General features: G+C 36.5%; 4 protein-coding genes across 12 annotated transcripts; 3 read left to right on the top strand and 1 right to left on the bottom strand.

Annotated features, from left to right (window-relative positions):
• Positions 1 to 12: 12 nt before the first annotated feature.
• Positions 13 to 6,403, top strand: LOC107957004 (protoporphyrinogen oxidase, mitochondrial). 9 transcript variants are annotated; one of them, XR_005926765.1, is made up of 20 exons: positions 73 to 259; positions 366 to 405; positions 572 to 707; positions 836 to 901; positions 1,292 to 1,342; positions 1,461 to 1,517; positions 1,732 to 1,808; positions 1,926 to 1,962; positions 2,181 to 2,246; positions 2,445 to 2,485; positions 3,046 to 3,175; positions 3,920 to 4,099; positions 4,266 to 4,340; positions 4,507 to 4,630; positions 4,720 to 4,828; positions 4,929 to 5,003; positions 5,142 to 5,248; positions 5,452 to 5,576; positions 5,895 to 6,089; positions 6,177 to 6,403. XR_005926765.1 is itself a non-coding variant. In XM_016892432.2 (19 exons), the coding sequence occupies exons 1-18, from the start codon at positions 169 to 171 to the stop codon at positions 5,559 to 5,561; spliced, it is 1,572 nt and encodes a 523-aa protein (XP_016747921.2). In that variant the 5' UTR covers positions 13 to 168; the 3' UTR covers positions 5,562 to 5,576; positions 6,144 to 6,403. The 9 variants fall into 9 exon arrangements, 6 of the variants coding, with proteins under 6 accessions (XP_016747921.2, XP_040968493.1, XP_040968494.1 ...); XR_005926764.1 differs by having other exon boundaries at positions 3,031 to 3,175; positions 6,004 to 6,089; XR_005926763.1 differs by having other exon boundaries at positions 3,031 to 3,175.
• Positions 6,404 to 7,515: 1,112 nt separating this feature from the next.
• LOC107957006 (3-dehydrosphinganine reductase TSC10A) lies at positions 7,516 to 10,280 on the top strand. The gene is made up of 4 exons (XM_016892434.2): positions 7,516 to 8,270; positions 8,402 to 8,549; positions 8,854 to 9,144; positions 9,921 to 10,280. Exons 1-4 carry the CDS (start codon positions 7,758 to 7,760, stop codon positions 9,926 to 9,928), a joined length of 960 nt encoding a protein of 319 aa, XP_016747923.1. The 5' UTR covers positions 7,516 to 7,757; the 3' UTR covers positions 9,929 to 10,280.
• Positions 10,281 to 11,995: 1,715 nt separating this feature from the next.
• On the top strand, positions 11,996 to 15,933 carry LOC107957003 (probable inactive leucine-rich repeat receptor-like protein kinase At3g03770). Its single transcript, XM_016892427.2, is given in 9 exon segments — positions 11,996 to 12,424; positions 12,543 to 12,600; positions 12,683 to 14,074; positions 14,216 to 14,349; positions 14,527 to 14,770; positions 14,888 to 15,099; positions 15,177 to 15,202; positions 15,308 to 15,419; positions 15,595 to 15,933. Coding segments are annotated over 7 exon segments (2,286 nt in total). The 5' UTR covers positions 11,996 to 12,424; positions 12,543 to 12,600; positions 12,683 to 12,741; the 3' UTR covers positions 15,820 to 15,933.
• Positions 15,934 to 21,465: 5,532 nt separating this feature from the next.
• On the bottom strand, positions 21,466 to 23,129 carry LOC107957002 (probable adenylate kinase 7, mitochondrial). Its single transcript, XM_016892426.2, has 4 exons — positions 22,626 to 23,129; positions 22,235 to 22,363; positions 21,969 to 22,124; positions 21,466 to 21,829 (listed from the first exon to the last, which is right to left on the bottom strand). Exons 1-4 carry the CDS (start codon positions 22,977 to 22,979, stop codon positions 21,671 to 21,673), a joined length of 798 nt encoding a protein of 265 aa, XP_016747915.1. The 5' UTR covers positions 22,980 to 23,129; the 3' UTR covers positions 21,466 to 21,670.
• Between the last annotated feature and the right edge of the window lie 438 nt (positions 23,130 to 23,567).

Below are 23,567 nucleotides of genomic sequence, written 5' to 3'. Positions count from 1 at the left end.
TCGAATCGAATTTTGGTCCATGCTAAGCTTAATAGCAGAATTTGATGCGAGTGTTTATAAGAAACGGGCTTGTAGATAGCTTTTAACATCCTTTTCGAAGAATGTTAATGCTGAGCCCAAAACACAAGGAGATTACCGGACCCAAAGAGGGCCGAAACCTGAACAAGAATGTTAAATATCGCCCCATTTTGCGTGCTAGCATCGGGAATCTCGAAACCCGGAACGAAAATGGCGTCAACTGAAAACAAAGATGACCACTGTACACCTATCTATCTCTATCTCTCTCATCTAATATCTTAAATTCTAATTTCGCAATGATCTAGCTTTTGTTTTTTGTGCTGATTTTTGAAGTGTTCCTTTCTCAGCTTCTGCTAAAAGAGTAGCTGTCATTGGCGCTGGTGTTAGGTACGGTTTCGAATTTTACATTTCGTACATTTTTTCTCGTTATAACTTTTTAATTTTTGTATAGTTGTTTTGATTTTTTGATCGGGTGTAAAAGATGATTTATCAAGAAACTGGAATTTGGAAATGGTAATTTAGTTAGCTAATTTAACTTTTGACTATAATGAAGTGGACTCGCGGCAGCTTACAAGTTGAAATCACAAGGTTTACATGTTACGGTATTTGAATCTGAAGGAAGAGCTGGAGGGAAGTTAAGAAGTGTTTCGAGGGATGGTTTGATATGGGATGAAGGAGCAAATACAATGGTAAACGTTGTTTCTTTTTAGAAGCTTTAATTGCTTTTCTGGTTAAGTAGATGACAAATGCGCTTGTGAATTTTAAAATGCAATGATGATATTGCTTTTTGATGTGAATGTTTGATTTATTAGTGCAGACTGAAAGTGAGATTGAAGTGAGAAGTTTGTTTGATGATCTTGGTATTCAAGATAAGCAACAAGTTGTAAGTGTTCCTAGTTTCCTATAGCTCTATCCGTTCCTGTGTAAATGATAATTTGAGGCTATTAGTTGTAAGTTTATTTATCCTTCAGTACCCCAGTCTTTGCAACAGTATAAGTACTAGGATTTTCAACTTATATTTAATTTTTTGGGGGATAAAATTATAGTTTTTTTCAACTCATAAAAACTGTATATAATTAAATTTTATATGAACATTAATAACTTTTAGGAACTTTGGGGAGGAGGGGGGTTGGTGGTGACTGCCTCCACCTGCCCCCTATTTCGGTTCTTGCTTTTCAAGTTCAACTGAAAGCTTGGGAGTTCCTGAAGGATGATAGTAAAAATAAGAGTATTACTTTCCTTGATTAACTTGATTATTGGTGGTTTAATGCAGCCAATTGCACAGAACAAGCGGTATATCATGAGAAATGGCGTGCCTGTATTGGTATGCTTCTAATGTTCCACCTTCACTGCTATTTGAGTTTACATCTTCTCAAAGTATGACTCTTACACCCTGGGATATGTTGGATCTGACTGTTGTCACAAGATTTTTTTTGTGTTAGATCCCCTCAAATCCTCTCTCATTATTCACAAGCAGCATTCTTTCAGCAAAATCGAAGGTTTGTTTATCAGAACTATTTTGGGCGTATTGAATGGATCATAAATTTTGTTTGTTTTAAACAATTAGCATATCGGATTAGTTAGCATGCAGTCTTTTGTGATATTATTTTTGAATCGACTAATAGTCATGGTGTAAAGTGGAGCTTGCTTTCCCTCCTTGCCAATAGCTTTTGCTCATAATATTCCTATATAAATCCAGTTCTGCTTCTGCAGTTTCAGATTATTTTGGAGCCTTTTCTGTGGAGAAACAGTGAAGCCTCAAAAGTATCTGATGCTTATAATCAGGAAAGGTGATAAACGCAATCTAGGATTCATAGTTATTGATTAAATGCTTTTGTTCATCCGTTTCTCATGTTGCTTGAAGAAGTGCCTTGTTTCTTTACTGTATGTTCTCAATTTTCATGCAGTGTGGGAGGATTTTTTCAGCGCCATTTTGGGCAGGAGGTATGCTTTTGCTTTCTAATTTCTTTAGTCCATGTTATTTTTTCCAAAATAATTTTACCAAGTGTATTCTATTAGGTTCTCTTTATTTACGAGGGATCTGCATTGACTTGTGCGAACACTGATTCTTAGCTGGATTGAGAAAAAATTGAAGATTACCTGAAACAGTGCAAAAGATTGAATTTTTTATGATAATTTACTTACTGGTTTTGTTTTATAAGGTTGTGGATTACCTTGTTGATCCCTTTGTTGCTGGCACAAGTGCTGGAGATCCTGAATCTCTATCTGTGAGTAATGCACCGTTTATCTGGACTAAACTATTCAAGTTTCATGGAAGCAAGCATACACCTAATTTTCATTCTATTTACATAACGAAATAGTGTGTTTCACTGTTTTCATGAGCTATGGTCCTTAATTGAGTTGTGAAATGGCTCTTGTTGCCGATGCTTCATTCTCATCTTTTCACCTTTTTACGTTTAAAACAGATGTGCCATTCCTTTCCGGGGCTATGGGATCTTGAGCAAAGGTATTTCTGTGTAACTTTTCTTCTATCCTTCATATTGCTTTTGGCTGAATAAATTGAAAATTGTCCCTTCAAATTATGAGTTTATATTTGATGGAAATTTGTTCCTAGACCCAATAAATTGCTTATTATAAAAGGAAGGACTACAAGAAGTTGTTTTTACTTTCCCAAGGCATTGGATGACTGATTAAACATTAGTACTAATATGAAACCGATACTCTTTGGTCTGGGATCACTGCTGATAATATCACGATTGGGAACTTTTCTGTCAGTGCACTGTTGCTTCTTTGCAATTTTATGTGTCATTCTTTTACATGTAAAATCATTTATCTTGAATACTCAAATTATGGTTTTTGCCTCTATGATATTTGTTTAAAGTTAGAAGAGCACATTTGAATTTGGACTAGGTGTATTGGTACTTTACTCAAGTTTGCCGCCAATGTGTGCTAAAGAACCATATCTAGCTGCATTGTGAATTTTCTTATCTTGATCCAATATATTCTTAAAATAGTTGGGGCTTACTACTTGTTAACAGATTCTTCTTCAAGATTCTTGCTTGTCAGGTTTGGCTCTATCATTGTTGGAGCAGTTAAATCTAAATTCTCTGCCAAAAGGACAAATCGTGAAGAAACAAAAAATTCAGTGAAAAGAAAGGCTCTACGTGGCTCATTTTCCTTTCAGGGTGGAATGCAGGTAATGAACTTATGGATAACTTTTTCTGTTGTGAGCTAAGTTTATTTATTTATGCCAATTGCAAGTTTGCTGTTTTACTCTATCTATATTGAACTGATTTACGTTTCTTATTCATTATGTAATTTACATATTCTACTGTTTTTACAGTTTACAGTTCAATTCAATGTTCTTTAATTAAGATTTTAAATCCTGCATATTTCCTACCATGAACATGCATCGTTGATTCAGTACTACTTTTCTTAATTCTTTTGTTTTGAAGGAAGGTTTATATGAATTATTGTGTGGAACATCTTTTATGTGCTTTAAATAGATTGAAGGCTTAAGATATTAGGCAAGGTTACCACATCATTATACTATCCATAATGCCTGGAAAATTTTCTGTGAAATGCATGCTAGAACATTTCTATGAAAGCTGTTACACATATTTTGGAATTATAACATTGCTATTTGCAAGTGCAGTAATACCCACAAAAATCTCGATGGCATCTTTTAAGCATGCAAACATGACAACAGTATGTTACTTAATTCTGGCTACTTGATTGCATGCCCATTTCTAATCCTTCAGGTTGTTCTAGGGTTACAGTTTTAATCAAACTAATGTTATACTTGTTCTCTAGCTTTACTAAAATTTCTTATTTCCTTTTAGGATCAATAATGTGAGCAAGATCTAACTGATAGTCTCATGTATTGCCTCAGACTTTCATCCCTTAAATACAGTCCTTTATTTTTTGATGTCTTTTGCAGACACTTGCTGATATGTTGTGCAAAGATCTTTCCAAAGATGAGCTTAAACTGAAATCAAAGGTTTTGTCATTATCTTACAGTCATGAGGGGAAGTCTACATCTGAGAACTGGTCTCTCTCTTATGCTTCTGATCGAGACAAGCGCTCACAAGGCTCATCATTTGATGCTGTAATAATGACGGTTAGTTGAGCTTTGTTTAGCAGACAATCAATCTGTAGTAATTATTCTTACTGCTACTTCCAAAAGAACACCAACTTGTGTGTTGACATGAATCTATACTACTATGCTTTATAATTATATGTTAAAACATATAATTGTTAACAGAACATAAACTTGTAAATTGCAGGCTCCGGTGTGCAATGTTAAAGAAATGAAAATTACTAAAGGAGGAAATGTCTTTCCACTGAACTTCATCCCTGAGGTATTTGCTTCTGCAATTTTATACGAGGAAAAATGCTTAGAATTAGGTTGTGTCAGTTCCCTTATCAATATACATGGACTGGGATGTGCACAAATCCTTGCATTAGCAAAATATGCTGTAATATCAGTTTAAGTATGCTTATCTTCTTTTGAAATTTAAAATGTAGGTGAGTTATATGCCACTATCTGTCATAATTACCGCTTTTAAGAAGGAGAATGTCAAGAAACCCCTAGAAGGATTTGGAGTTCTTATACCTTCAAAGGAGCAGCAAAATGGTTTAAAAACTCTCGGTAATGCTTGGCTCTGGTACAGTGCATTTAAGATTAACTTGTATTTATTTTCTTGGTGCCTTCATCGTATGTATTTTGCTCTTATTCAGGTACACTTTTTTCATCTGTGATGTTTCCTGATCGTGCACCTAATAATTTGTATCTCTATACAACCTTTGTTGGAGGAAACCGAAATAAGGAGCTGGCAAAAGTCTCAACGTATCGAAAACTAAATTTGGTTCTTTTACTTTACTTTTTCATACTTCATTGTATGTTTAACTGTTTTGCTAATAATTATCACTGTTAACCATTGTTTTAGAGATGAATTGAAGCATATTGTTACTTCCGACCTTCAGCAGTTGTTGGGAGTGGAGGGAGAACCAACATTCTTCAAGTACATTAACCATTACCTTAGCATTTTATTTACAATACTATAATGTCTGTTTGTTAAAATTTAAAAGTTACCTACGAGGAGTTTTGAATTTTAAATGTATAGCTACCATACATTTACCCGAAACTTTCCTAATGGCAGTCATTTCTATTGGAGCAAGGCATTTCCCTTATATGGCCGTAACTATGCTTCAGTCTTGGAAGCCATTGAAAAGATGGAGAGAGATCTCCCTGGATTCTTCTATGCAGGTAACTTACTGCCCTTTTAGTTGATGTTTATAATATATTAACACATTCCAAACTCTCCATTTTCCTTAAAAAGTACCCGTGTCCTACACAGTCGAGCTTGAAAAAGAAAATTGAATAAACTTTGTGTTGGACAAATATTTATATTTGAGATTCGTTCCTTTGTTTCGTTGGTATGGACTATGAACTATTTTGGAATTTGGTAGGTAACCACAAAGGGGGATTATCGGTGGGCAAATCGATTGCTTCTGGTTGCAAAGCAGCGGATAATGTAATTACATATTTGGAATCTTCACATGACAAGCTGCTGAAATGATGGATTACCATCGAAGTAAGAATTTCCCTCTTTTGGTTAATCTATGATGTTAATCCTCTTGTATTACTACTGCCTTATACTGGATATATATATATTTATATGATGTAAAAGCGATCATCTTTTCCTAGACTGCACTATTTGTTTTTGTTCTTTGATATGCAACCAACTTTTTATTATTTTATTTCGACACAGTTTTGATATGATATGCAAGTTTTGACACAGTTTTATATTGAGTTACACATTTAAGATTGTTAAATTTAAGTTTTAATTCAGTTGGTATCACTATTATTACAACAATTTGGATAACATGAGTTCAAATATATTCAAATACAGATAGGTGTCTAATGTCATTTTTTAAGTGGAAAAAAGAGAGGCTAGAAGCCAACAAGATACAAAGACAAAAACTCTAATTCCCTGCATGGGTTGAAACATCACCTTGCAGCACCCTATCCACTTGGACCTTAGGAAACTTCATCAATAGACTATTGAGCAGCCATGGTAGTAAGCCAAGATAGGGTTTTGGATCTGGTATTCTCATTGAACTTGCTTGGCCATCAGCTAAGAGTTTGTGTGAACATGCAGCTTATACACTCTCAATTTTTGTGCAAGTTCCAGTCCAGTTATAAGCGCGGAGAAAGCAAAGGATAAACCATACAACCACTCGTTGCCCTTGGAATCGACCAACATCAGATGTATTGAGCTGCAGGGGTACTGATTGTTAAGGAGAGCTGTGAATGTTAGAGGTGTATTTTGATTTTGTTGAGATGTTTTGCCATGTTATTGTGTGTTTGCAAAATCTGAAGAATGCTGTTTTGATATAAAATCCATGCTTCCTTTCGGCCCCCCAAAATTTAAAAAATTAAAGCAAAGAAAAAGTACTTATAGAACATTTAAAAAGTAATTAATGGAAGTAATCCATTAATTACGTCCAACATATATATTCGTTGATTTGTGCGTGCGAGGATAATTTTAAATTAATATTTTCTTAATGTTTTGATATTTTTTTAAAATAGTATTAATTAAATTTGGCATAAAAAACCCTCAATTTTTTTTTAAAAAATAATTAATCTCTTGTTTTTTCTTTTGCTCTCTATTGAATGTTTAAACTTTCAAAATATATCAAAAAGGTCTTCATATTTTTTTGAAAAAGACAATTAAGTCCTTATTTTTTTTATACTTAATTAGATACTTGAATTGTTAAAATGCATTAAAAAGTCTATTTGACTGTTAAAGTTAATTGTTCCTAAATTTTTTAGTTAAACTCACTTTGTATTACAACCACGGAGTGACACGTGGCAAAAATTATAAAAAATAAAAATCAATAAAAGTTATAAAAATTATTAAATTTTAATAAAAATATAAAAAAATATTTAAATTTTATTAAAAATTTAAAAAATTATAAAATACATCAAAAATTCTATTTGACCATTGACTGTTAAAGTTAACGACCTCTAGTTTTTTTTTCAGCTAAAGCTATTATTTGTCACAACATAGCGTGACATGTGACGAAAAATGATAAAAAATAAAAATTAATAAAAATTGTAGAAAAATTATAAAATGCTTCTTTTTATACGATAATTTTTATATTTTTTTATGAATTTTATATTTCTTTACATTTTTTATAATTTTCTTATGAATTTATACAATTTTCTATTTTTTTTATATTTCTATATGTTTTATGATTTTTATAATTTTTAAATATATTTTTATATTTTTATTAAAATTTAATAATTTTTATTACTTTTATTGGTTTCTATTTTTTATAATTCATTAAGAGCAGTTAACTTTAACAGTGAAAGATAAAGATAAAATGTTATTTTTAATATATTTTAATAGTGTAATTACCTAATTAAGTGTAAAAGAAAAACAAAGACTTAATTATTTTTTGCAAAAAATTTGAAAATTTTTTTAATGTATTTTAAAAGCTCAAGTTTAGTGGAAAAGAAAGTGGGTTAATTGTTTTTTTTTAAAAAAGTATGAGGATGTTTTTTATGCTGAAATTTAAGTGCCCAATTTGATTCAAATTTTTTTTTTTTTTACTTTTTAAGCCATTAAATTTCTATAAAAGATAATTATAAAATAGATTCGGTAATGTCGAGCAGTGAAGCATACATACTAGTTTCTGCTATAAAAGAAAGTTAAGCTCAAAAGCAAAAAGTGTAATACCAGAATCGTCGCCGTGATTCACCGCCGGGAATGGTGTTACTCTCTCTTATTTTGCCCCCTATCCTCCTCCTCCTCCTCTACTTTATCGTCCGTCCCCGCCCAGTCACTATCCCAATAAAGAACCGCCACGTCTTCATAACAGGTGGGTCAAGCGGGATCGGGCTAGCCTTAGCCCAACAAGCCGCTTCCCAGGGAGCTCGAGTCTCACTCTTAGCTCGATCTCTTAACAAACTCCAAGAAGCCAAAGAATCGATTCGCCGTTCCTCCGGCCTCGACGTTGCGATATTTTCTGCTGATGTTCGTGACCACGACGCTGTCCAGAAGGCGGCTAACGATGCCGGACCGATCGATGTCCTGGTAGTTAACCAGGGGGTTTTTGTGCCTCAGGAGCTTGAGAAGCAGGGATTGGATGAGATCAAGTTTATGATAGATGTGAATCTCATGGGGAGTTTTAATGTCATCAAAGCTGCTTTGCCGTTGATGAAGGAGAGGAAGGACCGTTTGCCCGCTTCCATCTCTCTTATGTCTTCCCAAGCTGGTCAGGTCAGTATCTGAAATCATTGAATTGGGTTTTCTAACATTTGTTGATTGTTTTTTCTTTATAAAATTTTTGTTTGCTTTTAAATGATTTCCCTTCTTGCTTTCTAATTGAGCTCTGTAATGTGGATGTTTAGGTGGGAATTTATGGTTACACAGCATACTCTGCCAGTAAATTTGGACTCCGGGGCTTAGCAGAAGCATTGCAGCAGGAGGTTATTGCGGATAATATCCATGTCTCTGTTGTATACCCACCTGATACCGACACTCCTGGTTTTGAGAAAGGTTTTGAGATCCTTATCTTTGAGCCTTCTATATTGTTAAATGGCATCAAACCTGTATTTACTATAATCAGACAGTTGCATTTTGTGAAGTTGTGAGATGTAATCGTTTCACTTTATAAGCAATCAGTTTCAGTTTATCTTGAGCGCGAATAATTGATGACTTTTGTTGGTTTATGGAACATGATGCTGGCCTCTCACTCTTGATTGTGTTTCTCAATAGTAAATTTGATTTCGAGACGTGTATAGCTCGTTGTGTTATTTATTGAGCATTTGCATTTTATTTACTATGAGCTGACCTTTTGCAGAAAATGAAGTTAGACCAGAGCTCACGAAATTGCTAGCGGGATCCTCTGGTTCAATGAAAGCTGATGAAGTTGCCAAGAAAGCTTTAGATGGCATCAAATCTGGAAGTTTCACAGTCCCTTGCAACTTTGAGGGGCACATGCTGGCTATAGCTACTGCTGGTTTATCCCCTCAAAGATCTTTCTTAATGGCATTCATTGACGTGGCTTCTGTCGGTGTCTTACGTCTTGTAGGTTTATTTTTCCAATGGAACTGGTATCAGACCATAGAAAATTGGCATGCAAAGAAAAATAGTAAGTTTGCAATTATAGATTTGTCTATTTATACACAGGAGTAAAGATGCAAGTGCATGCTTTATTGGCGTTAGTTGTCTATTTATTTCTTTAAGTTGTTTCTATCTTAATCTCATTTTGAATGCTCAAGAACTCTATATGTGATTATTTTCAAGGAACATCATTTCTTTTTTAAGTATTTAGATTGTCCTTAGGATTTAGCAATCGAGGATATGAGAATATTGTGTTCGATTCTTATCTATCATTATTGATGAAGTCTAATTTGCAGTGCCTTCAGTAATTAGGAATAATGCCCTAAAGAGGTTTTATTCCCTATGTTCCATTATTAAAAGCTTATAGTTGGTAGCAATTTAAACTACAGCGTTGTATTTGGAGTTTAATATGGTAGATGGTTTTATTTTCGTATGAAATTCCTTGCCAAAACATAAAATGATAGTTTTCCCCTTCTAAATCATGAGAACCAGAAATCTAAGATAGATGGTCTTTTGGTATCAGCAAATACTCACTTATAGGAGGTAAAGACCATCATTAATCAGAATATGAATTATAAAACCTCAAAGTATACCATGTTCACTTTACCAAGGAAAATTGGCCTTCAAGAATTTAGTGTTCAAGGTTTGTAGTATGGCAATATGATCTTTCTTTTGAAAAGTTGCAATGCTTGATTCTTTGTTTACTCTTGTGTGCATGATGATCACACCTTCTATTGTGTCAAAACTGTTAAAGGAGTACTTTTATCATAATAAAATGTTTTCTTCATTTCATCTTGATTTCAGGGACATAGCCCTCTGGTGCTCGAGATGGATCATCATTACTTCTTCCGGCTTCTGTTGTTTACTTCTAGGATATCATGGATGCGGATATTTGGCTATAACAAATTTCATCACTCGATATTCAGGAACTAGAGCTTTCCCGAACTTTTTGTCTATGTTACATCTTTTTCTTTCCGGCTTTCAATTTAAACATCGGTAGGAGACAAATTCTGATAAAGCGAATAGCTAGAGCCATTATGCTTTGAATTGCATTGGAAAGTTGTAGTTTGTATCATTAGAACTTGTCAGCTGAATCTTAAGATGTATTGTGTTTCCAAGTAATTCGGGTTTTAATAGAGAAAATAATTGGCCGTTTGCCCTTTATTTCATATGCATTATTTGATTTTTATCATAGTAGTACAATTTATTCTTGGCAGAGATGGAATTTAAATGGGAGAAGTAAGAACTGAAGTATGGCCGTAAACGTGGTATCCGCTGTGGATTTGTCCCTCATATCGGTCAACTGGAGTTTTATAATCTTATGTGCCATTATTCAATGGCATAGCACTAAGAGCCTTCGATCTTTAGTGTGTCGTTTTGTATGATCATATATTTAAACTGCTATATGTAAATGATCCAAATGGCATTTTTTTTTTTTACCATATCTCATTCCTGCTTTTTAAGAGGAAACTACCTGAATTTGCCAGCACTTAGGGAGATACAAAGAGGCATCTTCATTCATCCCATGTTTTCTCTTGGAAAGCGTACTTTTAATCTCTTAATATGTGGTTGGCTTGCAAGGTGTAAAGGCTTGCAAGGTGTAAAGGCTTTAGCTTGAAAATGGTTGGCAGCTTTAGTTGCTTTGACCTTTTGAGAGTCATTTGTTCGGTCAAATGGATAAAGGTAGAAAATTTGAACAAAAACAATGGGGGTAGAAATAGTAAGCAATGCAACGAAATCCCCCCCCCCGGCGCCCCGGTCCCTTTTTTCTTGGGGTTCACAATGTCTGATTGTACAGGGGTAAATTTTCTTACATTCTGTTTACTATTTCTTGTATCTTTGTTTTGGCTTTTGATGTGGGAAAACAAGGTCGATCTGCCCAGTAGCCTGTAGTTTGTATGTCATTTGCTGCATATTAAAAAGAAAAGCATTCTTTGAAATTTGAATGTCAGTCTCATTTTCGTAGGACTTTTGAAACTTTAACTGAACATCGCCCCCCCCCTTTTCCCCAATAAATAAATAAATAAAAACTGCCACTGCCACTAGATAAAGGTACAGGAGAGAGAGGCAGACAAGCTACAAGCAATCCAACACCAGTAGAAGATAAAGGGCTTAAATCAATGTTATGTTTCTTTGATTTTTGGGAGTCTTTGACCCTTCAAGATACTGCTTGTAGGGTATAGGAATTGATACCAGTAAAACTTAGCAATCTGTTTGTCAATGTCATGTTTTTGCTATCTCTAAACTGATGAGAAGATATTTGCAATGACGTTTATGGAGGAGGATGGCCTTGACCGAGTCAGAAGCCACCTGCTGCATCGTCCCCCCCCAGCCAACCTCTTTTTCCAATTAATTCTTATGAGGTGGGTTGTGAAGTGGGGATTCTGGCTTTTGGTGATTCAAACTCAAAGCATGGGCAGTTAAGGTGTTGTATAGCATATCTATACTATAGATTCCATGGCTAAGCGTAAACATTTAGCAAAGTGATGTTTGTCTACAAGTTGCTTTTATTCCCATTAATTAAGCCCTTTGCTTTAGATCTTCTCTGTAACTAGTTTTAGTTGCACGAAAGCACATTGAAAACTTGCTTTCATCTTTTTCCCATACTCGGTAAATTTCTTACTGTTGAACATTAACACATGAACTTCAGGTTCAGATTTCACGTATGATGGCATCGTTATACATATCCAAAAACTCCAAGGTGAATTAGCAATATAACCAACAAATAAATGAAAACTACTACTGGTATTTAATTATACAGTATTATCTCTCTTTCCATCTCTGCATTTCTTAAGCATTTTTTTTTTCTGGTTACATATAACACAGTCCCCACTTAGCTTTGTCACTTATTTCAAGAAAAAACAAAGATCTAAACCATTAATGCACCTGTCCCTATTAAATTGCCTTATCAATTTTATACGCCCTTTACAACTACCACCTCCCATTATATTTGCAGCCACGCCATCAGGCAGAAGACTTGTCATTCCACTTCTCTTTAATATCTCACTTGCATAAACAGTACTTGCATTTACAGTAACTTGGCCAAAGCATATTAAAATTAACACTTGCATTGCTGTTCGCTTCAAGGTCCTTTCTAAACCTTGTTGTGGTTTTTGGGGGGTTGTTTGTTTCCTTAGAAAGTTGCTGTAGAGAGAGATGTTCATTGGATCATGAGAGTTGCTTGTTTGCCAGTGCTCTCTTGTGTTTCTCTTCACTGGGATTCTTTTCTTTTTCGACTGAAGTTAAAGAGTAGAACTTTTTCTTGGGAAAAACACCATCTTTAGTCTTCCAGATTCCTTTTTCTTCAGGTTTTCCTCCTGCTTTTGCTTCAATTTCAGCTTCCTATGCTTTTAAGTGTGCTTTTGAATATGGATAAGTGTAAATTACTGTCAAAAGTCCTCCTTAACACACAACCAATATTTGCAGTTCTCTGCTCCAGTGAAATTTATCTTCTGGCGTTTGAAATTTGAGATTAAACCTTCAGGTAAAGCATTGCTTATGAACCTTCCTTTTGCAAGGTCTGTTTCAGATTCTTTTTGCATTTAACGTTCCTGTTTTAATTTTAGGGCTTTTATCCACTTCTTTAGACAACAACTGGCGTTTGTAGCTTCTCCGAGCTTGTTCAATGGGTTACTTTTACTTGCTTGTTCTTGTATTGTTTTCAAGGAGTTGCTTTTTCCAAACTACTAAAGGATTGCAAGCTTATCAAGCTCAACTTTTTCTGCAAATAAGGAAGCATTTAGAGTATCCTTCACAGCTGCAAATTCTAGATAATTACAATGGGAGCCTCTGTGACTTGGCTGCAACGGCACATATGATGATATCTTGCCAGGACAATTTTGTCACTGAGCTTAAGATTAGGGGAGATAAACTTGCAAATGTTAGTGGGTTCAATGGATATGCAATTCATAATAAAACATTGTCTGAGACATTCTCCATTAATTCTTTAGTTACCACATTGGCAAGGTTAACCAGTTTAAGGGTGCTTAGTTTAGTGTCTCTTGGGATTTGGGGGCCTCTTCCTGATAAGATTCATAGGCTATATTCTCTTGAACTTTTGGACTTGAGCTCCAATTTCATGTTTGGCTGTATACCCCCTCAGATATCTAGAATGGTTAAGCTTCAAACTCTAACATTGGATGGCAATTACTTCAACGACACTATTCCTGATACATTGGATTCTTTATCAAATCTTTCTGTTCTAAGTTTGAGGGGCAACCATTTGAAGGGCCAGTTTCCTTCTTCAATATGCAGAATTTCAAGCCTAACAGATATTGCCTTGTGCCATAATAAGCTTTCAGGGGAACTGCCTGATTTCAGTAGCTTAACTCGCCTGCGAGTGTTGGATGTAAGAGAGAATCAATTCGATTCCCAACTGCCTGTCATGCCACGAGGATTGGTTACTGCTCTTCTGTAAGACTTATTCATTCCCGCACAAGTTGGCATATTGACTCATCTCCAGCACCTTGACTTGTCTTTCAATCATCTGAGTGGGACACCCCCCTTTGCCTTGTTTGATTTGCCAAACATCAGTTATTTGAATTTGGCATCAAATATGCTGAGTGGTTCACTTCCAGAGCAAATAACTTGTGGTAGCAAACTTGGGTTTGTCGATATTTCTAGTAACAAGTTGGTTGGTAAGCTTCCTTTTTGCTTGGACAATACATCAGACAAGAGAGCAGTAAAATGTGGTGGGAATTGCTTGTCCATTGAAGGTCATCAACAACATCAAAGTTCATATTGTAAAGAAGCAAACACAAGAACAAGTGGAAGAAAAATAGCATTATTAATTGCTATTGTAGTAGGATCTATTCTTCTTCTGATGATCTTGGCATTTGGGGTTCTTTTTCTGTCTCGAAGATGCTTCCAAAGGAAAACTCTCGAAACTCATATACAGCAAAAGGCAGTTCAGGAGAACCCAACAACCGGGGTTTCACCTGACATTCTTGCAAATGCTAGTAAGCAATAAAGGTCAACTTCATATTGTAGTAACTTATTAGAAGGGAATTCATCATGATTTCTATCACTATTTTATAGTGTTTCAAGGTGAAGATTGAGTTTCTATGTTAATTATTAATTGTGCAATATCATTTGTCTAGGATTCATTTCTGAAGTTATGAAGCTAGGGACACAAGGTTCTCCGGTATCTCGACTGTTTTCCTCAGAAGAGTTGGAGGAAGCCACAAATAATTTCGATTCATCAATGTTTATGGGTGAAAGCCCTGCTGGGAAGGTATCCTCAAAAGTCAAAACTGAAGAACTTATCAAATTTAGATGACTTTGTTTTGTCAATCAAGTAGTTTCCAGAATTGAATGGAACCTTGGCACCAACACCATATCCTTGAAGTTTTGCCTTGGTCAGTGAGATCACCAATGACATATCTGACTTACATTTATTTCTCTTTCTCAGCTATACAAAGGAAGATTGGAGAATGGAACCTATGTTGCCGTTCGATCTTTGAATTTACTGAAGAGATATTCAATTCAAAACCTTAAAGTTAGGCTTGATTTCTTCTCAAAGCTTCATCATCCTCATTTAGTAAGCCTTTTGGGGCACTGCATTGATGGTGGTGTACAAGATGATCCCTTTCCAAACAAAGTCTTCCTTGTATATGAGTATGTGCCTAATGGGAATTATAGTATGCATCTGTCAGGTCAGTGTTGAAACTTTTGAACTCAAAATTATATTTGTACATAAACATTGCATACCTATAATGTATACTAATGGATTTTGAGCTTTGAAAACCACAATCTGGAAAAACAAAGTGCAGAAAGTTGTCCAGAGAAGATTCTTAAGTGGTCGGATAGATTAGCAATTCTAATTGATGTAGCCAAAGCTGTACATTTCCTTCATACTGGGGTTATTCCCGGTGTTTATAATAACCGATTGAAGACCAATAATATATTGCTGGACGAGCATCGAATTGCCAAGCTGTGTGACTATGGGATGTCTATCATCTTGGAGGACAATGAAAAACTAGAGGTATGTTTTCTAGCTATGCATAGGAAAAGATTTCATGGTCTAGAGTGACTACCCTGAAACATTTTGTTCTTCTGCAGGCTAAGGGAGGGGGCTTAAAGTCTAGGTATCCATACTTTCAGCTTGCAACCATGAATGAAATTGGACTTCCATCTTTACATAAAAGGATGGACATGCCCCTCAAACATTCTAATTTAAATTTTTGTTGCAGCCAAAGGCAAACTTTAGAGGATGATGTTTACAACTTCGGATTTATATTACTAGAGTCTCTTGTTGGGCCTATAGTGAGTGGAAAAGGAGAAACATTTCTTTTAAATGAAATGGTAAGGAACTTATTTTTCACCTATGAAGTCCATTAACACAACTTTACCACAATGATAATGGCTAGTCAAATGCACAGTCAAAGTGTGTTCAGTTTTGGAACTTTCTGTTGTTTCTTTTTTCCTTCAGAATTGGAGAAAGGTATTACTTCTAAATATCTTGTATTACATATCACAGGCATCCTTTGGCAGCCAGGATGGCCGAAAGCGAATTGTGGATCCAGCTGTGTTAATGACTAGCTCACAAGAGTCGTTATCGATCATTGTATCTATTACACGCAAATGTACATGTCCAGAACCATCATCTCGGCCGTCTTTCGAGGATGTTCTTTGGAACTTGCAGTATGCAGCTCAAGTTCAAGCGACAGCTGATGCTGATCAGAAATCTGATTCTACATCATAGTTTAGTGATACATCTGATGTTCGATTGTTCATTTCTATAAGAAAAGATCTTATTCACGACAAAAAATGACAATGAATTCATTATATCATAAATGGTCATACAGGCCAATGATCATCTCCACTCTTTTATCTTCGGCCAAAACTGTTGGGAAGAAACCGAACAACCGAAACAAAGCGAAAGCACAACCGGTGTTCTTTCTCTCTTTATAACTCCTGTCAAAAATTATGGCAAGCACAATAGCACAAGATATGTTCTCTAGCAACCTTAATCAACCACAAATCAACTAATGCAACCACAACAAAAATAAATAGAGACACCGGTATTTTACGAGGAAAACCCCTCTAAATTAAGGGTAAAAACCACGAGACTTTAGAGTCCGATAAAGAGCTCCACTATCATCAAATGTTCGGCTACAAGATCACAATATCAAACCTACAACAAGCATTCAACTCCGACAAGGCTAACAATATGTAATCTTTAGCAAAAGAGAGAAAAATGAGAGAACATCACCAAAAAACGCAGCTGCTGAAAAATGGGTATTTCCGACGCTAAAAGACTCGGATGAAAAATCCGACCGTACAAAGTCAAGAACACCTTATCGCCTAGCTGCTGTCCAAAAATCAGCTCAATCGAACCACGGAAGGACCTTCGATCGAAGAGTTGATCACTGCTGCACCAAGCTTGAAAAACTGATTTTTCTATTCTCTCTTTTTCTCCAACGAGCTTCAATTTCACTCTCTTTCTCTCTGGATGTAATTGAGAATTTTGCTCTCAATTAAGAATGCTGCCCACTCCCACGTTAAAAGGCCAAAAAATTGGCTTTTGACAAAACCAAAAAGAAGGCAAAACATTGTGGCAGAAAATATGGGTTTTTCCCACATAGTGGGACCCATACCCAACAAATCTCCCCCTCCAACTATGTGGGGAATACCTCCATGCCGGAGGTCAAACAACATGCTTCAAACTTTCCTCTTGGTAAGGCCTTCGTCAACATATCAGCACCATTATCATTAGTGTGTATCTTCTCAAGCTCTAACAGCTTAGCTTCAAGAATATCTCGTATCCAATGGTACCTCACATCAATATGCTTAGATCTAGCATGAAAAGTTGAGTTCTTACCAAGATGAATAGCACTCTGGCTATCACAGTACAGGACATACTTCTCCTGAGTAAAACCAAGCTCATGCACAAACTTCTTTATCCAAAGCATCTCCTTACACGCTTCGGTTGCTGCAATGAACTCTGATTCGGTGGTGGACAATGCAACACACAATTGCAGTCTCGATTGCCATGCCACAGCTCCCCCTGCATAAGTGATTAAGTAACCTGAAGTAGATCTCCTCGAGTCAATGTCTCCGGCCATGTCTGAATCTGTATACCCAACAAGAACAGGTTTCTCATTGCCGAAACAAAGTTTCATGTTGGAAGTGCCACGAAGATATCTCATAATCCACTTCACTGCATTCCAATTCTCTCTGCCTGGATTAGAAAGAAACCGACTAACTGTACCAACGGCATAAGCCAAGTCTGGTCTCGTGCAAACCATTGCGTACATCAAACTACCCACGGCTGAAGAGTAAGGAATTTTCTGCATCTCTTCCTTCTCCTTTTCTGTGGAAGGACTATGCTTAACACTCAATCTAAAGTGCATAGCAAATGGAGTATTCACCGCTTTAGCTTTGTCCATACTAAACCTTTGAAATACTTTCTCAATGTACCTCTCTTGTGATAACCATAATTTCTTGGCCTTTCTATCACGTGTCAGTCTTATGCCAAGAATTTGCTTTGCTGGCCCTAAATCCTTCATTGCAAAGGATTTACTCAACTCTTGTTTCAACTTCTCAATTCTAGAAGCATTCTGACCAACAATAAGCATATCATCAACATAGAGCAAAAGAATAATAAAATCATCACCAGAGAATCTCTTAACAAACACACAATGATCAGAAGTAGTCTTCTTGTAGCCTTGCTCCCCCATAACAGACTCAAACTTCTTGTACCATTGCCTTGGAGCTTGCTTCAAACCATACAAGCTCTTCTTCAATCTGCACACATAGTCTTCTTTCCCTTGTGCAACAAAACCCTCCGGCTGCTCCATGTAAAGCTCTTCTTCCAAGTCGCCATGAAGAAAAGCAGTTTTCACATCCATTTGTTCAACCTCTAGGTCATAACAAGCTGCCAAACTCAGTATAGTTCTGATAGAGGACATCTTCACAACCGGAGAAAATATTTCTTCAAAATCAACCCCATTTTTCTAAGTATAACCCTTGACGACCAATCTAGCTTTGTATCGTGGAGATGAAGACTTCTCTTCTTGCTTCAACCTGTAAACCCACCGATTATTCAAAGCTCTTTTGCCCTTAGGCAGTTTCACCAATTCAAAAGTATGGTTCTCATGCAAGGATTGAAGTTCGTCTTTCATCGCTTCAACCCACTGATCTTTGCATTCACTCTCCATAGCCTCTTCATAACATTCAGGTTCTCCCCCGTCAGTCAAAAGAACATATTCATCAGGAGAATACCTGACAGAAGATCGTCGATCTCTGGAAGACCTTCGAAGTGGAACTGCTGGTGGAGCTATAGGTGCTTGTTGTTGATCATTCACAACATCATCCATGGGAGTATCAAAGTCACCTATAGTCTGATGGTCACCACTAACATCACCATGCACATCATCCTGGATAGGATCTGGTGGAGAGTCTAGAGGAACCGGATTCACATCGATCAAGTCACCACTACCTTGTGAATCCACTTTCTCCGTCTTATCAATGTCATCAATGGTCTGATCCTCAATGAAGACATCTCTGCTTCTCACGAGTTTCTTCTGAACTGGATCATAGAGTCTATAACCAAACTCACCGTCTAGACCATAACCAATAAAAATGCATTGTCGAGCCTCGGCATCCAACTTGGATCTTTCATCCTTTGGAACATGAACAAATGCTTTACAATCGAACACACGTAGGTGATCATATGACACGTCTTTACCAAACCAAACTCTATCTGGCACATCACCTTTCAAAGGAACACTAGGAGACAGATTTATCACATGTGTCACTGTATTCAAAGCTTCAGCCCAAAACGATCTTGGTAACTTTGCATCTGACAACAAACATCTGACTCTCTCAATCAATGTTCGGTTCATTCTTTCAGCTAACTCATTTAACTGTGGAGTCTTTGGTGGTGTTCTCTGATGTCTGATTCCCTGTCGCAAACAATACTCATGAAACGACCCTGTGTACTCGCCACCATTATCAGTACGAATGCACTTCAACTTCTTCCCAGTTTCCCTTTCAACTGATGCTTGAAACTGTTTAAACACCTCAAAGACTTGATTTTTAGACTTCAAAGTGTAAACCCATAGCTTTCTTGAACAATCATCAATGAAAGTCACAAAGTAAAGTGCACCACCATGTGATCTTACTTTTATCGGACCACAAACATCTGAATGGACCAACTCTAGCAACTCTGATTTCCTATGAGGAGGATGGCTTCTAAATGAAACTCTTCTCTGCTTTCCTGCTAGACAATGAGCACAATTCTTCAGTGTAGCATTCTTTAAACCCGAAAGTTGATTCTTCTTCGCTAAACAGCTAAGCCCCTTCTCACTCATGTGACTGAGTCGTTTATGCCACAACTCAATTGAGCTGTCATTCAGTGTCACATTCACCGTCTCTCGAGAAGTCAAAGCTTGCATCAAGTACAAATTTGAGCTCTTCTTTCCTCGAGCCACAACCAAGGAGCCTTTAGTCAGCTTCCACTGCCCTTCACTGAAGGTGTTACAGAATCCCTCATCATCAAGCTTTCCTGCAGAAATCAAATTCAAACGGACATCCGGTGCATGTCTGACATCCTTGAGAGTTAACTTTGTTCCATTGTTACTCACCAAGCTAACATCTCCCATACCAATAACCGAAACCAAACCATCATTACCCATCTTCAATACCCCAAAATCACCAAGAGTATAAGATGTGAAGAATTCCTTCCTCGACGTGACATGAAGTGATGCACCAGTATCAATCACCCAACTAGTCTCGTCGCATGCTAGGTTGACCAAATTCTCATCACAAATAACTAACAAATCTTCACGAGTAACAGTAGCAACACGCTCGGATTTTCATCGTCATTCCGATCGTGTTTATCACCACCACCTTTGTTCTCTTTCTTCCACTTGAAGCAATATTTCTTGATATGACCTTTCTTACCACAATGATGACACTCAAGATTCTTATATCTCGATCTTGACTTGCTTCGGCTTTTATCTCTACCCTTTCCATCTTTGTCTCTGTTTCTCCCCCTGTTCTCGATAACCAACACCTCGGACTGTGATGTAGAACCCTGAGATCTTCTTCTAATCTCTTCATTCAACACACCTCTTAGCCAAATCCAAAGTAATAATACCCTGTGGGGCAGAATTAATGAGTGAGACTCGAAAGGTCTCCCAAGAGTCTGGTAGAGTAGCAAGCAACCAAAGTCCTAAAATCTCGTCATCAAATTTGACACCCATACCAAGCAACTGATTTATCATACTCTGAAATTCACTAACATGGTCAGCTATAGACATTCTTTCTTTATATTTCAGCGCCATCATTTTCTTCAGCAAAAATAACTTGTTATTGCCCGACCTCGAAGCATACTAGCTTTCAAGCTTCTCCCACAATGTTCGAGCATGTGTCTCCTGATCAATGTGGTTGTAAACATTTTCTTCAACAAATTGCCGAATAAAGTAACACACTTGTTGATGCTCAAATTCCCATTCTTCATCACTTTTCGAATCGAGTTTTTGAGTAGTAAAGACCGGAAGATGCAAAGCCTTCACAAACAACAAGTCATTCATTTTATTCCGCCAAAGTTGATAATTTGTGCCATTCAACATAATCATTTTGCTCGTATTAATTTCCATAATTATCTGACACAATAACCAAGCTCTGGTACCAGTTTGTTGGGAAGAAACCAAACAACCGAAACAAAGCGAAAGCACAACCGGTGTTCTTTCTCTCCTTATAACTCCTGTCAAAAATTATGGCAAGCACAATAGCACAAGATATGTTCTCTAGCAACCTTAATCAACCACAAATCATCTAATGCAACCACAACAAAAATAAATAGAGACACCGGTATTTTACGTGGAAAACCCCTCTAAATTAAGGGTAAAAACCACGGGACTTTAGAGTCCGATAAAGAGCTCCACTATCATCAAATGTTCGGCTACAAGATCACAATATCAAGCCTACAACAAGTATTCAACTCCGACAAGGCTAACAATATGTAATCTTTAGCAAAAGAGAGAAAAATGAGAGAACATCACCAAAAAACGCAGCTGCTGAAAAATAGGTATTTCCGACGCTAAAAGACTCGGATGAAAAATCCAACCGTACAAAGTCAAGAACACCTTATCGCCTAGCTGTTGTCCAAAAATCAGCTCAATCGAACCACGGATGGACCTTCGATCGAAGAGTTGATCACTGCTGCACCAAGCTTGAAAAACTGATTTTTCTATTCTCTTTTTCTCCAACAAGCTTCAATTTCACTCTCTTTCTCTCTGGATGTAATTGAGAATTTTGCTCTCAATTAAGAATGCTGCCCACTCCCACGTTAAAAGGCCAAAAAATTAACTTTTGACAAAACTAAAAAAAAGACAAAACATTGTGACAGAAAATATGGATTTTTCCCACATAGTGGGACCCATACCCAACAAAAACTGCATTACATACTTTTATATTGCATAGTAACTCACAAATGGGAAACAAAAATTCGAGGCAAATCACCAACTTGGGTGTTCGCCACACGTACATATTTACTACCACGCCGGAATATCAAATTGACCACTTGATCTGAAAAATAACGATGTTTAAGCTGTCAGCTTTGGTGAAGAGCTGAGAGCATTAATAGGCGAATACTGGAGATGTAGTGCAGCCAAAAGGCCTTGCCATGCATCGCCTGTTGCACCAGCAAGCTGAAAGTTGAGAAGCTTCTTTTGCTTACTGTAGTAATCCTCCACTGACTTGGCCTGTGAAGATCAAGAGCATTGGTTTAGAAGATACATTCCACCTTCCATGATCCAACTCAAAGAATCATACACTGGCTCCCTAACAACGATAACCATGATAGGTTGTCATTAGACAACAACCATATCAAACAATAATTACCTGCTCTGAGTATACACGGAGTTTCTTCAAGGAACTTTCTACACCTTTGGAGTTGCCAATGTGAAGAAGCTCACTTTCTGAACTCATCTTCATGTACTCTTCAGAACATTTAAAGTTCACAACCAAATCAATATCAACAATTTGATCAAGAATTTCCTGTAAAAAGTAAAAACATAATTAGTGACAGAACCTATTGCAGAATGTTTCATTCAGCTTTAAAAAATCTTAGAACCACAATTGTAATATCAAAATCATAGATGACTTACAGCCTGGAGCCTGGTGCGAGGAATTCCATCGAGAATGAAACCATTTTCACCTTCTTCAAGTCGCTTAGACAGTAAAGCAAAAACTACATCCTCTGGAACAAGCTTCCCTTCATTCACAGCATTTACGACCTAAAGACCAAATTAATATTTTTGACTACATTATATATTTTAAAAAGTTGTAATAATCAGCGTGAACACTTGTAAAAGCTCATTAACCAGACTATCTCCGAATTTCTTAGCAATTTTTTGCACACCAAAACCAATGTTTTTCCATAACAGAGGGTACCTTCAAAACCAATTACCATTCAAACCTTTAAAGAAACAATATCTTTTTCTAGAAAATAACAAAGGAATAAATTTCAATTAGCAGAGATTAAAGAAAAAAAAAGACCTGTTTGTAAAGAGAGGAGTAAGGATCAAGCTCTTGTCTAATAAGGGAACCCATTGAAATATGAGGGATTCCTAGAAGCTTGGAAAGCCTCTCGGCGTAAGCATGGCGTTTCACTCCAGGCTCCCCTATAAGCACCCACTGGATTCCCCTCTCCGGCACTGAACCATCCACATCAAGCTTCTGCTGAGGCAGGCGCCTATCCCGGGGAGCTCGCTCATACTCGTAGTAGTCATAGTCGTAGTCGAGCTCCAACGCAGCGGCTGAGCCGATATCTCGGATCCAACGTCGGAGTGGGTTGACGGCGGATGAAGCAACAGAGGCGCTGGCAACTCGGAGTTTGGGTAGCCATGCCATGGAGGCGTTAGGGTTTTAAGGAAACAAAAAGGAAATGTTGGAGAGGGCGTTGGAGAGGGCTAACGAAAGAGAAGAGGTTTCATTCTTCATTTGTAATAGAGAAATCCACACAGTGACAACTACACGTGCCCGTTAATTTTGAACATGATTAAATTTTAGTTTTGATCCTCTACTATATTTAAATTTAAAATTTAATATTATTTTATATATTTTTTTATAATTTTACAAGTCGGACCAACTGGGTTTTTTTATAAAAATAACTTGAAATTTATTATTATTATAAAAACGGCTTTTTTTTTATTATGCACGTAAATTATATGAAATGAATAGTAAAAATTAGTGGAGTAAAAACGATTGACATAACTCACTTGATTGGCGGTTAAGATTTAAAAATTAATTTTTTGGATGAAGTCAATTTATTTAGCACCACATATATAAATACCAGTCTAATATCAACATTTTTGAATATTTCGAGGGCCAAAAAATAAATAATAGCGGTAGACTTTAATATGTCAGACTTTTTTTATAATGATTGTTTTTTTTTAAATTTAAAGGTGTGTTTGTTTCACCGAAAATAGTGTGATTGAT

Source organism: Gossypium hirsutum, chromosome A05, assembly GCF_007990345.1.
Source record: "Gossypium hirsutum isolate 1008001.06 chromosome A05, Gossypium_hirsutum_v2.1, whole genome shotgun sequence".
NCBI classification, from domain to species: domain Eukaryota; kingdom Viridiplantae; phylum Streptophyta; class Magnoliopsida; order Malvales; family Malvaceae; genus Gossypium; species Gossypium hirsutum.
This window is presented reverse-complemented; position numbering and strand designations above follow the sequence as displayed.